Raw genomic sequence first — 17,240 nt, forward strand, 5'->3', positions numbered from 1 at the left:
TGAGCCAATGTGTGAAAAAGGGTGTGGGTCATTATCAGCACAGGTTTCGGGTGAAGGCACCTGAAACCTGACTAGGAGGCCATTCCTCCTAGTCATGTCCCTCCAGGTCTCGCTGTCATTGCCAATGTGAGCACTGAAGTCACCCACAAGGACAACAAAGTCACCCGGTACAGCATGCTCAAACACCCCACACAGCAACTCCACAGCTTCTCACCGATGGCAACTCCACACTGGAACAAAGTCCAGCCACTCTCCAGGAGACTGTTTTCAGAACCTGAGCTGTGCGTTGAGTTGAGCCCAACTATACCTAGTCATTATACCTCACACACTAGCTCAGACTCGAAGAAGTCCCAGCCTTGATAACCAGCCTCGATAGCTAGCCACCTGACACAATGCACCCGATCCCTATGGCGTCTCCTTTGGGTGGCATGGCCAAGTAGCTTCTTCAGGATGTGCTCAGATGGGATCACACAAAACCCTCCACCATGGTAAGGCGGTGATTCACAGGGGTGAAAATTCAATGTCTCTCCACATAAATATTAAATTAATTCAAATTAAGTGCGCCTACTCCTTATACACCTCTGAACTCCTTTCAACACAGCTTCTGTTTTAGATTGCTCCAGAGAATTTTGTGCTGATCACTCCAACCTTGATCTGAAACTTCACTACAGACATAAAAGCAAACATCTAGTTCTGTAACCTCATTTTCATGGCCAGAGACATTACTGCTAACTCATACCAATGTGATCTCATGTCATCACCCAACACACTTGCCAGACTGCTTGTGGTGTTTTTTTTATTTATTCAACATTAACTTCAGCTAGAAAGGTTTAGACACACTTGAAAAAGAAACCATCAAACAACATAGATGAGATCAGCTTAAAACTAGCAGTATACTTTGAACCTGAACTCACAAAGGATTTTGCCCTCTGTCTGTCTTTCTCTCTAACTGACGGATTCACTGTTAACAGCAGTTTATCGCCAGTAGACTGGCTAAAACCCCTGGAAACTGAGATCCAGATGTTTTTAAACACAGTGGTGGACTATATGTATATTTGATTGTGGTCAGCTTCAGATGATTTACCTAAATGAGCTGCTCCGGATTTCCCAAAATCATCAAACAGCTAAGCCTTGCAGTGATTTTTGTTCCTGAATACAATGTGTTACCACCTGTGTACTGCAAAGCATGCGCACATATACAAATGCTGTGTTTGCATCAAAGAGCCTTGTCTACTTCCACTGGACTGATTCCCTCTGTAGGTATAGATATTTTGGCCAATGACAGTTAATTTTTGTAACACATATTCCTGTTTTGTCTTGTCTGTGTCTGTCTGTGTCTGTCTGTCCATCTGTTTGTCTCTCCATTCATCTGTCTGTTTTTTTGTTTTCCCAAAAATCCTCCTTTGGCCTATAAAATGTTCCCTATTTTCTGATGTTTTCCTTTTATACTATTATTTGTTTCATTTACAAATTCTTGTCACTGTAAAAAATGGTTGATATGTTCTATATATGATGTGCAATGCTCTCATAACATTTATTAATATAAATCTTGGCAATATTTTCTACCATTCCATCTATCTGCCTCATCATAAAAATGCTCATGTTTTCATATCTTATTATGACTGACCCTTCATAACCTTTTACCTGTGCATGCCATTCTCATGTAGCCACAGGTTATGAGAAGTCACGTAGCCTCAATAACATCTCTGGAATGACTGGCGTCCCGCTGCGCCTCACTCCCATCACCAATTCCACCTTTGAACCCTTTGAGCCGCCTGGCCTCAGGCGATGTCATTCACCCATCCCTTCAATCTTGTAGCATAGCCCACAGATAGCCACCAGATTTAACAACAACAGCAGCAACAGTAACATTTAGAAAGATTTTTTTTGTCTGATTATTTGTTTTTGCTTTTTTTTGCATGGAAAAAAAAGCCTACACACAGGAATTACAGTTTTTCCAGGCCGCTCTGTCATTCTGCATTCATGCCTTGTGTTTTGTTCTTGATCTGAAACAACAATAAATGCAAGTTCATGGAGCCCCTAGAGGCCCCATTTAATAATTTCAAGAAAGATTAGCTGAACCTTACTGAAATAAATGTGGCAAATTTGCCTTACTAACATGAATAGAGTTTAGTTTACAGTAGAATAATAGAAGAGTTAGTTTACCTCTAGTTTTCCTGTGCTACGCCTTGCCTGTACTTCAACTGCACTTGTACATCAACACTTTAACCTTGGCACCTAAGAGGAGTTAGAAATCTTCTAATATGAAGCCTAAGAATGCATACAGTGACACACAGACACCAACATATTACAGCAGCATGTGTGTTTTTACTCCAGAATAAGAATATACACTAGCCTATAAGTGACTTAGAAGCAAACGTATTTTGTATTTAAATGCCCCTTAATGTAGCTCCTCTGCAACTTCAATTTGAAAGTCATGTTTGCTGTAGAAGGTGATGTGCTAACACATCATCAACCATTTAATATAGCCGAAAAGAGACAGGCTCCCATATATGTCAACTCCAACACCAGCTTCTGAGCCCTTGTGCCCTTTCTCCTGCTTCCTGGTAATTAATATAGAAGGACCTGTTAGTATGGTGGACAAAGTACTGTGGTTTTTCATTTGTCCCTACCAGTAAGGAGTTATAATGTACAGATATAATGTATTTTCCCATAACAGAATTGTACATTATGCTGATTTAACCATGCAAGCACTATTGTGCAGTAAAGCTAGTTACAAACTCATTATACGTGATAAATGTAGGACAAACATTATAGAATGTCAAGTTTTACACAGCTAAAAGTACAAAGCAGCAGGGACAAGGACTAGGGATAAGTGCTCCCTGTGGTCTGAAACTTTACACACACACATATATAGATATATATAAATATATCATTGATCATATGATCTTATTACATCTGCTTGAGCCATCAGAGATGATCACTTTCTTGTTTCTTTGTCTTTGTTAACTACTTTCAAAAAGAAAACTACAAAGAAAGCTTCTTTGGGGTTTTTTTCACCAGACTGGGGTCAATGAATTGACAGGACTGTAAGCTAATTGTCCCCCTGCATCACCACAAAATGCATGCTCTCATGTTTATGTGTAGATAAAAAGAAACACATTGAAGCAGTGACTTTTAGTTTGTAGGGGTTAACCCTGACTACAGTGAAGACATGAACTTACTGGAAGAAAGGAAAGAAATCAGCAAATCTTCCAACTAGCTGTTTCTTTCCTTTCTCTGTACGTGGAAAAATGTCCTGCAATAGACTAGCCACCTTTCCGGGGTATTCCCTGCCTCTCTCCCTGTGACAGCTGGAAAAGACTGCAGCACCCCTGATGCTTAGGAAAATAGCTGGATGGATTTATCTATAAAAGCTCCAGACATTGCAGCTGCACCTGAGAGTTTGAAGCAGTTTTCTTTAGGCTTATGTTCACCAGACCACCACCATCACTGCTGCTGCACCATCACTACTATCACTGACTCTAATGTGGCCAGTGGCAATATTTTTAGTTTTCTCCCCATTTCGCTTCTTGTTCTTTCCCTGTTTTTGCCTGTCTTTTACTCCTGAACCCCATCCTACCCTTCTTCTCCTGTCCTTCCATCTCTTCTTTGTTTTTGGCTGCGGCTGCTCAGTGGGAGGTACAGTGAACGGCTACTGGAGTGACAGCCCATGGTAGAAGAAAAGCAGATGCCAAAAACCACACAGGAAGAAGACAGCAAACAAAGGACGGACAGAGAAAAACACAATCTAGACAAAGTCCGCATCAGTGTTTTTATGTGCATGCGTGCCCAGACCTGCAGCTACCTCTGTACTAAAGCCAATAAATTCAGCAAGGAAGAACATATCTCCCCTCACATGTTCTTCTTGATTCCTGATGAAGATTTTTGTGGAAAAATTTATTTGAGTGCATTTGGAAAAAGACGGTCCGTTGGTTAAGTTGTATCTTTTTGATTCCCCTGTGCACAACTCTTGCTCTCTCCTTTTTTCTCTCCCAGCAGAAAGTAGAATAGAATGTTTCATTTGTTTACACATCAAAGAAAAATCAAAATGATGCAAATTTGCTTTAAAATTCAGAGAGTATTTAGAAAATTGCACCAAAATAAGTGTACAGTGGGAGGTATGTCCTTCCTGTTACTTTTTTACATTCAGACTGTGAGTCACAGAAGGTGAGAGCACTGCTTATAGACATCATTTTTGAATGCTCATGTATGTTTTTGTTTGTTTGTTTGTTTTTTAAACAAATATCTTGTTTATGTTTAAATGTATGTTTACTTTCTTGCCACAGCAGTCTACAGTCTGGCTGCTAAGTTTGGAGCTATGGCTAGAAAGTCTGAGCTTACCTTAGACTGGAAAGGAAAATAACAACTCCCAGTTTCATTACCTAATATAGTGTGGGAACATGATGACAGCTTGTTATTATTTTCAGGTTAATTTTCAGGTTTGTTAGAGGTGGATTTGTCTGTCTGTATAGGGCTAACTGCATCCCAGTTTTGAATATTTATGCTAAGCTAACTTCATTTATCACCTGCTGGCTGTTTTTCAGGCACAACTGCTCAAGCTGCCGTTGGCAAGAAAGTGATGTACAGATTTGTCCAAAGTGTGTAGCTATTCTATGTGTTTTATGTCAGGCAAGGTTTTCTATTGTTCCCGTTTATCCTGATGCTCAACCCCTCTGTGGTGCAGTAATGAATAACGTGGATATTTCAGTCCACTGGGGGATTCATGAAAACCAGGAACACATTTACACACCTCATTTCATCCTCTCCTTTTCCCAGCATCCATTTGTACAGAGTGCATCTGTCACTTTTCCCCTTTGGTTTCTTTTGTTGTGACAGTGTATATATGTAAAGTTTGTGTTGTAGATAAACCTGCATGGGTTTCTGTCACAATCAATAAGGATGCTAATTTGATAACGTTTTAGTCTCAAGCCTAATGGCACTGTCTAGATTACCACACATGCGTGGATGTATATGTTGAGGTACTTACATATGCACTAACAAAAGCATGCAACACAAAAAATGGTCACCTCTGAATGCAGGAAGAGGTCGATGGACATTATGCATGACTAGATGCTACGATGATACTGGTCAGACCAGACCAAGTTAGGTACTGTAATAGGGCAGGGCGAGGGTGGGAAAGTTTATTTTTGCAGGATGGGGAGGGGTTACGTCTTCTACTGCTGCTTTCTTATCACTCTTGAGAGACTTACAAGGTAAACATTAACAATTGTAGCTTTTTCTTCTTTTTTTAGCTTCTCCGTTCACAAAGAGTGTTCTGAAAGCTGTGTACTTATCAGATATATGCAAAAAAGTAACAGTAACTGTGAACTAATGCTAAAAAATCCAGCTTCTTCCATCATTGTATCATTTTCCCCCGTTCATCTTTTCATTCATTTGCACCTTAATTTTGTGTTCACGTCATGTGTCGTTTCCATCTGCCCTTTCCTGTTCTGTAAACTGTAATATGTCCAAAAGACACGTCTCTGTAATGCAATAATTCGCTGCACCTTCTGAACAAAGAGCAATTCCTAATTATCCATCTTTCCTTCAGCAGCATACAAACAATTTCCTTCTTTTGATGTCCCAGTGACCCGATGTCCCTTCTTTCTTTTCCCAGTAAAGAGGAAAAGAAAGTCCATGAAGCCATTCCTGTCATAGAATCCATAAATATATGGATGTGATTGGTCAAAAGGGCCACATCTGCAGTCAGTCGTAATCAATCCATGACTAACACATGCAAGAATCCTATCAATATAATTTAGCCAAGATGACACATTTTTAAAAATGATGGAGATTTATACTGGTCTTAGGAAAGTAGCTCATTGTATCTTGTAATGTATAGAAGCCCTTTGTTTTTCTGGATGAACCACAGACTATTTGATTGCTTCGTTTTAAAAGTCTCAAGATTTGTGAATTCCTAGTGAGAACCATTATTGCTGGAGCAACGCTCAAAAGTTAGAGCTTGAAGAGTGTTGTGAATTGTCGCTGGCTTTTTCTTTGTGTCATGTTTGTGATCTGTGTTTCCTCCATCTACTCAGGTATAGCTCTCTTAACCTGTGCCCATCTGTATCTGGTCGCCCATGCTTTCTCAGATATGACAAACTGAAGGACTAGAAAAAAACTCTGAAAAAGGTTTTCTGTGAATACCATGTGCTCTGTTTTAGGGTTCCTTCTACAAAACTGCTGTCCTTGCTTTGTTTTTCCGAATGTGCTCCCTGTCTTCTCCTTGTATTTCTCCTCACCTTTCTTCTCTGTCCCAGTAACTGTATCTCACTTTCTATGGGACACCATCCATCCATTCTTCAAGCCAGAAAACTGAAGCCAAAAAGGAAAACGTGTAAATTAGAGCACCTTCGCATTGGAAAAACAAAAACTATTGGCCTGACAGTGGACTTCGCTGAGGATGAAGATAGGAATGGACAATAAAAAGAATAAAAAAGAGGGTAATGATATGTTGTAAACAGATGCAGATGAACAAATGTGTTGAAAACTCGTGTCCTGAGTGGATTGTCAGCTGAGCAGCATCAAAGAGAGGAGATGGAGGAGGAAAAGTTTGGGCAACACAGAAAGTGTTGGAGGAGGAAAGAAAGAAGCACAAATCGCTTCTCCATGTAAGAATGTGTCCCTCACTATTGCTCTCTTGCACTGTTTGCTTCTTCTGTGTTCTTCCTCACATACTGTGTTTCGGTGTGACATCGTGTTATCTTCTTTGTTTTTTTATATTGTGTTGTTCTCATCTTTCTTTTTCATAGCCTTTGTGAGCACCACACCTGGGTCAAAGAGTGTTTGTGAACACTAACTATGGCTTATTCTATCCCACACAGGTGCAGGTGACTTATAGTTTGTCATTTGGCCAAACTGCGGCCAAATTAATAAATAAGGCAAACACTGCATGTCTGATGGTTAAAGTGGGATTAATTTTTAAAAATTCCAAAACTACTGTTATTTGGCCAAGGTCTGGTCTGTGCTTTGCGGGACACATCAGCTGAGATGTTCTGCTTTCAGTTCTTAGTCTGAATTCCAATCCAGTCCTGATTGGCTGCAGTCCTCTGCTTTGAGCGCTGAATCGCTTCAATTTCACTTTCAGTCTCCGAGCTCAGTGTCTCTCAGCTCCTTGTCTGTCGTATAAGTATTTGTTCCATCAGAGGTGTAAATAGTCCCCTCAAAGACCTCTGCATATTGTTACATATCTGTGTGTATGTGGGTCACAGAAAGAAAAATGTGTGACATTCATGCTCTGTGGTATCAGTGTCCTTGCATGTTGGCTGGACTCTGTAAGCTTTGTGATGAAATCTTTTTTTCTCCTTTCTTTTCAGTGTGTTTGGGCTATTATTTCCTTGCGTTGATGTGTCAGGTTTCAGTTTCCGTAATGTACAAACAACTTTTTACAGCCACCACTGGAGATCAAACATAAACAAATCTTTCTCTATTGTCTAACATAGATATAGGTAATGCTAAAGGAACTCTCACAGCGACTACACTACACTAAAAAATCTGCAGCACAGGGGCAAAAACAATACAGAGCAAAAGGAATGCAGATCCACAGAGAATGGAGAAATAAATTCCAAGCGAATGTGTGAGGTTGAAAAGGGACACCGAGTCAAGGAAAAGGAGAAAAGCGACTTAAGTGAGAGATATACGATACAGTCATGTGAAAAACTAAGTACACCGATTTCTGCTTTAGTAGTAATTAACAGCCAGGTGCTGCTAATCAAATCCGATTCAGTGTCAACAGCGTGACCACCTTTATAAAATGTTCTCAATTTGCTGGTCTGGAGCATTCAAGTGTTTGTTCATTTCAAAAAGGAAAGACAGTAACTGCAAATACAGACATACATGTCGGACTCCACAGGCTTCTGTTAGATTAAAAGTTAAAGTATGGCGTGTAATGATTGGCAGGAAAAAGCTGTGTGTGGCTTTGCCCAAAAAGTTGATTTCACTCATCCAAGTGACTTCTTCAGTCTCAGCTGACTGTTTCCCCAACCTTATAAACAGCACATTTACACAACGACTGAAACCAGCACCACTGAAGGAACAATGGCTGGAAGGTCAGTTCCTTGATCATTAATATGCACATTGGCATGACCATTGATCAACAACCACTGATCAAAGCTCATTGATCAAAGGCCATCAATCAATGACCACAGAAGAAGTCACTTGGATGAGTGACCAAACGTTTCTCCCACTGAAAACGCTACGTTCAGGTCAACAGAATCAGCCTTTTGGGATTTCCTTACCTGGATGATTGAGCATGCATCAAGACAAGTATGGCTTAGGTTTGCAAAGTTGCATCTGAACAGATCACATAAAGTTATGCACTTGGACCGACAGACCAAAGTGGAGACTGACCACACCGCATGATTTGTATGTCATTGAATGAAATAAATATTTGATCGCCTACAGTCAAGGCAGAGTTCTTGCTCCCAGAAATTGGTTGTGTTGGTGGTTGTGGCAAACAGATTATAATCAATCAGTCAATCAAAAAAAATGACAGATACTCCTACTTTCGGTTTATGTGACTAAAGCATAACTATCCACATAATCAGATTATTTCATTCCAACCTTTCCACCACCTGTCAGGGACAAGATTGTCCACGGAAAGTGTTTACCCTATTTTATAGCAGATATATATTTTACAAGGTCCTCCTTTGCAAGAAGGCACACGTACAGACCCATCTTAAGTTTGGGAAATGTTGCAAGGCAACCAAGGCAACAAAGGAGAGGTTAAAGAAGAAGTAAATATAAGTCATGCAGTTTTTCTTGATTTGTGATTTATATTCTGTCTCTATCAATTAAAATGACCATAGAAATTAGAGAATGTCCATTTCTTTTTAAACAAACTTTTACATTCAGCAGGGGATCAAACAATTGCCCCACCCCCTGTATATAGCAAGTATTTTAGAGTCAAGTTTTTATGTCTGATAACTAAATCCTGGCCCAAATAGGGTTGTGCAACAAATCAACATCAGAATGGCTGAAAAGGAAAAGAATCAAGGTTTTGCAAACCTAAGTAAACTTAAGCAACACCATAAAGAAACATGGTTCAAAGTTCCCCGAGAACAATGTGAGAGACTGACAAAGGCAATTACTTTAAGTTACAGCTGCTTGAAAGTTGTTGTAAAGGTGCTGAACCATGGAGTGTACTTAGTTTTCCACAGGAAAGGCAACTGACAATTTTTGGAGGGTAAAAAGAGTTAAATTCAAAATGTATCAAGAAAAAGCAAAACTCAACCATGTACTTAAAAAAGAGAGAAAACTTTAAGAAAAATCCAAAACATATTGAACCTTAAAGATCCAAATAAATTCCCTTCCCATTGTTGCTGAGCCTTATATTTCTTTGGTAACTGAACTGATATCATATTGAAATATTACTCATCCCATCAACCCCAAGACTATCATAATGTCCCTGATTGTTTCTCCAAGAATGTATAAATCATGATCACTCATGGTTCAGATTGTTTGGATTAGGGTTGAAGTCAAAGTGAAGTTTAGTGAGAAATGAATGCTTAATAATGCCTGAGGTGGGAAATTGTATTTCTGAAATATGTAAGTAATCATCTACTGGACTAAGACATTAGAGAAATAATTATTATAGGTCTTTTTTTTTTCCAAAAAAGGTCCAACAGGAGGCTGTCTGGGAGAATCACCCAGAAGCAGTTTGCTCTTTGTTTTAGTCATCGTAAAACAGGAGTGGTGTAGGAAAGCAAACAAAACAGCAACAGAAGCATGGATATAAATATCAGCTCAAATCCCTGCATCAGAAAACTGCGCTAGGCACCAAAAGTAAAAGATTTTACAGAAAAACATATCACGATATATTCTGTTAACGTGATACTTTTGAAAATGGTCAAAGTGGAACTAATTATGTCATTTAGTCCAGTAATTCTCTGCCCCTCCTATATTTTTGTAAATTTTCTCAAAGACTGGAAAGGATTATTATATGTGCAAGTACAGCAGAATTCAATGAAAAATATTTTAAAATCACAACTTTAGTTTGTAACTTCTGTTCCAATCAGTTAGGATAAATGCCGTTTTTCTTTTTTTAGCAATCATTGTGTTTTTCCTCTGACACTGATATTTGTCTTTAAATACACTAAATTAATTGTTATTGACAAATACAATAACCCACAATAATTCTTTCATTCTTAACAACAATCATATTAACATAAAACCAGGTTTGCCAGTTACATACTTACTGTTATATCTGGTAGTTGCTGTGTGTGTATATTCAGTTATATAAACTCAATCAAGGATTTATTGTAACCATGGTGATACCATTTTTCAAGGTTTAGGAATAAGTTTGAACTGCTGGTGTCGCCAAAATACCCCAAAAGCAAAGAAAGCATTACTTAGCCATTAGCATCATTACAATGAATGAGTAAATGATATTTGGTCCACATGAAATCTGAAACATAAGAAAGACATTGAAAGAAATGATTAGGAAAGCTCATCCATTTTCATTGTTTTCTTTAACACATTTTGTTGCCTTTAGGCTTTTTGATGCCCCACACTGACTATTCCAAGATCTGGTGTCACATATTTACTTCATCTCCTCACAAAATTCTCTTTTCTTTTTCCCTTTCAGTGCTGAGTTTTTAACAAACTCACCCATTCCTCTACAAGAAGAGGAAAACTATTAACTGTAAACTGCTGCTCGTCTGTCTCTGCTGATGGGATTCACCGTAGAAACTGGGAGGGAGATAGAGAGAAAGAGAAGAACAACAATGGTGTTCACAGTTCCATCATCACATGCAACCTAATGGAGAAAGTGGCTGTTAGTAAATGTAAGCCATATTAACTTGGAAGACCAAACAATTTCACATCCTCTGAACTGATTTCCAGAGCGAATGGCTACATAGATTCTCTCAGCTGAGCTGCCAGAGGGCTTCCTGCCCGATGGTCTTGTATGTGGAAACCTCGTGTCTTCTGGATGTCTTCGGTGTTTTAGTCACAATTTTATGTAATTTAGTTGTCATATTGCTTTACTTACCTTTTTTTTTCAAGAGACTGCATAAACTGCGACTGATTCCCAGGAATCATCCATTATTTCGGCACTCAAAGCACTATGCAAGGTGAGGGAGTCTATCACGATGTCCAGCGACTGCTAGGCTGCCCTGTTAATCTCAGCTGAGAAACAGCAAGCTGAAGTCAATTCATACATATCAAAAAACAGCAGCTTTCACACTTATATGCACATCACACAGTCATTTATGTTTTATACTAGCTGAATCTCCCAGGAGGCATCGAGACAACATCTGGGGACTTGAAATTCAGCAAGACATCAGCATGTTAGTTCGGATGATGTAACCCAAAGACTACAGACACTTGGATGGATGCAGTAGTTGAGATGAACAGAAACACTCAAAGGCACTAAACTGGCCATAAGGTCACATAGCTGTCTTCAGGCATCACTGAAGACAGCCATGGGATAGGCCCTCTTTCTCACTTGTTCCTTCTTGAGATTTTATGGTATCTTACCCGAGTACCCCCGCCACCCGTAACTGCATCTCTGCATTGTTATTGCTCCTCCCCTTTAGAAAATCTGCATGGAAATCTGTATTAATGGGGGGAGGGGGGCATAGTTAATTTTTCTTTCAGCATTGTTAGTGTAATGGTAGCATCACTATCATCCAAGATACGTTTTAACTACTTACTGCTAAGGAGCTAAGAAAACATGGTGGAGGAGGATGAGCACCCTCCTCCCAGAGAAAAAGGAGACCATACACACCATATCTGTTTGGAGGTGTGAAACTGAGCAGGCAAACATCTTTTACAAACTATTTGAGGGACAAAAAATGGCAGTGATTGCAAATTAGAAATTCATTTTTCTGACATTGTTTATCAGCATGAATAATGTGCATGACTTTTGCAAGTCACTCTTTTCTCTCATGAATAACAGGGCTAGAAACTGGGTTTTTTGTGTGTGTGTGTGTGTGTGAAAATGTAATAATGTTATGTTATATGCAATAGAATGCGTACAGATAAGTGTGTAGGAATAACGATTTCATCCATTTGATTAACATGGTAAAACACCATTAAGAAAAAAAAGGTGAACCCTGTGTAGTTCTCTTTAAGATGTCTTAGGACACCCAATAATATAGCTTTCTTAAATCCAAGAGGAGTCCTCTTCAACTTTTGCAAGTATTTATTCTGCTATTGCTTCAACCTTTCACCTGGCTGCTATTCTGCCTTTTTCTTATTATTACTATCTCTTCTTCTTATTGAAGCCTCTTACTAGAGTCCCTAGCTGTTAATCTCTACAATCACTGCTGTTTCCGGACTGAAAGTTGTCCATTCAAAGATGTCATTATCCTGTGCAGTCAAACTGAAAAGGTTACGTTGTTCTTTTAGTTACTTTGTCCTTGACCTAAATATTGCTTCCAAGGTCTTGAGGACCTTCCAAAGAACCATCAGAGGTGTGGGGTTCAGGTTACTTCAGGAGAAGGTCTACTGTTGCTTTATTTGTTCGTTTGTACATACTCTCAAAGTAATCCAAGCTGATCAGATGCCTTCATCAGATGAAAAGGTACACAATGCCTCACACTTGATGAGGGGGACAGTCTGACAGATACTGAAAGATGTCATCTGCAAATGTTTGATTTCATGGTGTAGCTTGGACAAATGACTCTTTAAGAGAAATACACAACCCCATCATCACTGTTCGGTATATTTGGTGTATCTTTTTGTCTTGATCTGGAATAACCTCTTTCTTTAATTTTCACAATGGTTCAGGGACAAAAAGAAAAAGAAATACCTTAGTGGAGTTTCTCAAGTTGCATATTTGAATATTTGTTGGCTGAATGAAATATGTAATCACTACATTTATATTACTCTTATCCATGAGCCCATTTCATAAAACTTATACCTGGAGTTTCCATAGTTTTGGAAAAAAACAGCCTGCAAAGGTGCTGGCTACTAATGACCTCGCCTGATGAGTCCATTTATGATATCTTTAGTAGGCTGTCATAGCAAATAGTGTACCAGCTGAAAAATTAGGCTACAAGTTAATAAGTGAAAAGAGGTTGGGAAAACTGTTGTTTGAAATATTTAAAGAGAATTGTGCCAAAATACACTATTTGAGTCAAACAAAGTCTGGTGAAACACTGTAGGAGCAGAGTATGCACAAGTGTAAGACATGCTCCTCTGACAGATAGAAAAATGATTATTATAAGAAATATGTTTGTCAAATTATCTGGATTTTAATTGTGCCTCTCATTTTTATACTGTTTCATTCATATGAATTGCTCTGTGTTGTCTCTATTATACATTGATTTTTGCTCATGATGCTGGGTAAATGGACTGGTTCATACGTATAGCGCTTTTCTATTCGAGCACTCAGAGCGCTTTATACAGCATGCCTCATTCACCTGATAACAGAAGCTATTTTTCCCATGCCCAAGTGTTTTAATCTAACATTCACTCACATTCACACTCTGATCGATGCAGTGAAGAGCAAGTTGGGGTTATCATCTCACCCAAGTATATCTGAAATGCAGGCTAGAGCAGCCAGGGTTTGAATCTCCCGATTAGTCGATGACCTGCTCCACCTCCTGAGCTGCATTACATTATTATTAGAATCTCTTATTTCATGAACGTCAAAGAAATGACAAAAAAGGCAACTACAAAGCCGTACAAAACAACTAAAGAGAGATTTTAATAACTAAAAAGACAAATAGAACACCCCTTACCCACAAATAGATCCAGAGAGTCTACAGTGATGATGATAATGACTACAATGACAGTTGGAAGCTCATAATAACTGTAAAGAGATTAAAAATCACCTCAAGAGACAAAACAGAACTAAAAACAACTAAAAAAGAGACAATAAATAAAGTTAAAAATATCAGTAAGAGGCCCAAAACTTTAACAGAAGAAAAAGATGACCATGCTCATCTTCTTATTTTCTTTAAAGTGTCTGGCTGCATTCTGACTGGGGTAGATGGAGGGGTAGGAGTGGGCTTTTACATGGCGATGCCTGAGGCCTCAAATTCTGTGAGTAGATTTTTTATTCTATGGCAGACATACAGTAGGACACCAAACGTCAAATCAAAACATAATGAAAAACATGTTTCCTATGAAAAATGTCAAAAATGAAACATTTGAAAAAATCTGTTTATTTGAAGGCAAGCAAGCGTGCACTTTCTGCTGAAGTCGCTAAACTCACCTGTCTGCTTATATAAGAGCCACAGAGCTAAAATTAGAGGCCACGTAGAAAAAAAAGATTGATCGTTATCCTGAGAGATTTGAATTTATGTACTATATCTTTAGATTATTGCTCTCCCGTGCCTTGCTAATCAATAGCAAGACTCTGCTTTGGAAATACTGCTGTGATATTTAGGATTAATAAAAATGTATGTATATATCCATTTAAACAATACATTTATCATTTATTGCTTAGCAGCCATGGTAGCTGAAGCTGAGGTTATGGGTGATGATAACAATATGTTTTATAATAAATGTTACTTTTTTCAACATAATTTATGGTGATTCTTAATTTTGGTGGTAACCCAGGGTATCTCAGGTATATAGTATTCTATCAAAACATCAGGATGTTAGGATGCTGCAGTACTAAATCTGAGGAATTCAGTGAGTACATGTGGCTCTGTGGAAGTTAACTTGGAGGCTTGAAGTAGATTTTTCTGACTAAACTCAATGCGCTAGCATCTCTGACTTTAGTGATATTGCATGGGATAAGAAGAATTGGTTCCAGTGTTTTAGATCAGTTGTTTGCTTAACACTGTATATTACTTCAGCTTCAGCCGTGTCAAAATGAACAAGAGGATTTTATGTACTGTATTGTAGCTACACCAAGACAAACATCCATCCATTAGTTTTTAAAACTTATGCCAATTGTACTCACTGGAGACGTGATCTGATGTTTTATTTGAAGTCTTGGAATACTTTTGATTCTATTCCAAAACTAACACAAGTCCAAAAACTGCATAATGGGTCTTTGACGAGTAAAATTTGTTGTGATATTTGGTTCTCTGACATCTTCAGTTTGTGAATATTTTAAATTTTTGCTTTTCGGTGTTTCCAAAATGATGTCTAATCCATACACGTATGAAAAAATGCTTCGGAAGGTTCTGGGACATGAACACAAACCTGTATCACAGTGAGCTTTACCCCATCACCTCATCACCATCGCCAACCACTCCCATAATTCATCAGCCATGTTGTGTCAACCAGGCCACCACTTGTCCACTAACCCACTTAAAAACATAATGAAGCATTAAAAGCCAGTAAAGACTGTTAGATTGTAGAAACACGTAGGAAGTTCTTAGGATAAAGTAATAATGGAACAGGGCTCCCTGGTTTATGTTATTTTTCAGGATTTCCAGTTATGTACATATGTAGGTGTTAAGGTGTTTGTGTATAAAACATGTACGACAGGAATGCTTTGCAGACTGAACTAGACAATGTCCCTGTGCCCAGATGGACCACTAACTAGCCAATAGTGCTGCTTTTGCTTTAAACCCAAACCATAATGAATTTTGTAGCCTATACAAGTATTTTAAGTAGTTAGCTAAGTCAGGTTTTTGGTTAGTTAATCCAGCAGGGCTGAGACATGGGTTAAAATTTCAATGTGTAGTGTACATTTGGCCCCATCCTAGAAGAACACAAAATTAGAAAGTGAGTGGTGTGACAGGGCTCAGGTGTGGTAAAAGGTCCTGTGTGCAAAAGTTTAACCCATGTAGAGCAGAAGTTTACATAAATATTTTTCATATTTTAGGCTGAGCTAGCAGGATTATTAAGACAGTTTAGGTCTGGACTAGATAAACTTTTCTTTTTGCAACACTGTGGTGAAACTCCTTTTGCTTGTCTCACCAAGTCTAACCGATATACATGACTTTCATGATCTGAATTCAGATTACGAGTGCCAACACTGAGAAAACATGGATAGCTTTAGATTCTAAATTCTCTTCATTTCAGTATGGTTAATGAGTGTAGCCAGTCTGACATCCAGTCTTGCATGGAAATGAGAATTAACGAGGTTGCTGACATGTTTCTAAAAAGTAGCAAAGTGTTATAACAAATAGACAAAGAAATATCACCCTTATCAGTTTTGGAGGATTAGGTTACTTGAAAGCACCCTTTGGCTAGTTCAAAAAGTATCACGAATTAAGTGTGCAAGAGAAGAAGTACAAAGTCAAATAAAAGTCTATGTTGAGGGAAAGGCAAATAGGTTCTATGTTGGCCTGGTCAGTCAAAAGATCATATGACAAGATGAAGACATGTTCATTCCAAAATCTTCATTGTGGTGGTTTCTCTTTTCTGAAGCATTAAAATATTGGTGTCTGTGACACTCTGAGAACTGGGGGTGTCGTGTACACCATGTAGCTTACAGGCTTGTTATAAATTCATAGGCCTAATAAAAGACAGTATCAGGATACAATAGTGATTTAGGTTTTTTTGCAAACAGATCTACAGCTTACCAGCAAACTGATAAGACACCGGCAGTTCTGACAGTCAGTAAAGTCAATACACCATCACCACTTCCAAAGCTAATTGCTTGATTGCTCACAGGATATTTAGTGAATTTTGGCTAGCTCTCCAAGTCTGGGTAAAGTGATCTGAAATTATATGTCGGTGTTGTAAGGAACAAAATTAGATTTTATATTCAAACGATCTGACTAGCTAGAATTGATGTAGCATTTTTGTACACTGGCTGTATTAACTGGTCTAGCTTTATTAGATTTTTTTTTTTAAATAAACTGGTAAAAACAGACTTACCATGGTTAGTTACTCTGTCCTAGTGCCATTAGGCTATATTATTTGGATAATTAAGTCCACTAGCTTAAAACCATAAACAGTGATAAAAAAGAAATAGGCTTTTATGCTTAGCATGGAGAACTTTTTGTGTCAGTTTTAGCATGTTAAGGTCTAAAACTTCAACCCATATTTTCTGCAGCAACATCTCCATTCCAGGCGCCTTGCCTTTCCTCTATCTTAAACGTCTTCTCCTCTTTGTTCTCTTTCTTTCCTGATGCCTTCCTTCAGTTACTTTAAAGAAGAAGCTTTTTTTTTCTTTTTGCATCCCTTGTTCCTGTATTTTTGTATTATATTTTTGGAGGTTAATTCCAAATGCATGCATGAGAAACATCAAAATAATGACGTTAACATAGTGTGAATGACCTGGTGAAGGGAAGCCTCCCCTCCTTTGACAGAAAGCAGTCCTATTTTCTTACTTTTTGTGTCAGATTTTAAAAGAAATTTTGTAACCAACAAATAATATA

General features: G+C 38.4%; 2 protein-coding genes across 7 annotated transcripts in view; one reads left to right on the plus strand and one right to left on the minus strand.

Annotated features, from left to right (window-relative positions):
• LOC120736307 (potassium voltage-gated channel subfamily C member 1-like) overlaps positions 1–11,792 on the plus strand; it is a 95,503-nt gene extending 83,711 nt beyond the window's left edge. For 4 of the 6 annotated variants that reach the window (XR_005696461.1, XR_005696463.1, XR_005696462.1 and 1 more), the window contains 2 exons: positions 3,637–6,614; positions 10,589–11,710. Coding sequence is in view for 2 of the 6 variants with exons in the window: in XM_040036328.1 (XP_039892262.1) it covers positions 1,668–1,819 (152 nt within the window). In the remaining 4 variants the exon portion in view is untranslated. Of the gene's footprint in view, positions 1–1,667; positions 1,883–3,636; positions 6,615–10,588 lie in introns of those variants that run through there. The other 2 variants (XM_040036330.1, XM_040036328.1) reach the window with 2 other exon arrangements.
• Positions 1–17,240, minus strand: part of LOC120736309 — a 28,341-nt gene that overhangs the window by 3,090 nt on the left and 8,011 nt on the right. The gene's annotated exons all lie outside the window — the stretch shown is intronic.

Source organism: Simochromis diagramma, unplaced genomic scaffold (assembly GCF_900408965.1).
Source record: "Simochromis diagramma unplaced genomic scaffold, fSimDia1.1 OVJJ01000497.1, whole genome shotgun sequence".
NCBI lineage: Eukaryota > Metazoa > Chordata > Actinopteri > Cichliformes > Cichlidae > Simochromis > Simochromis diagramma.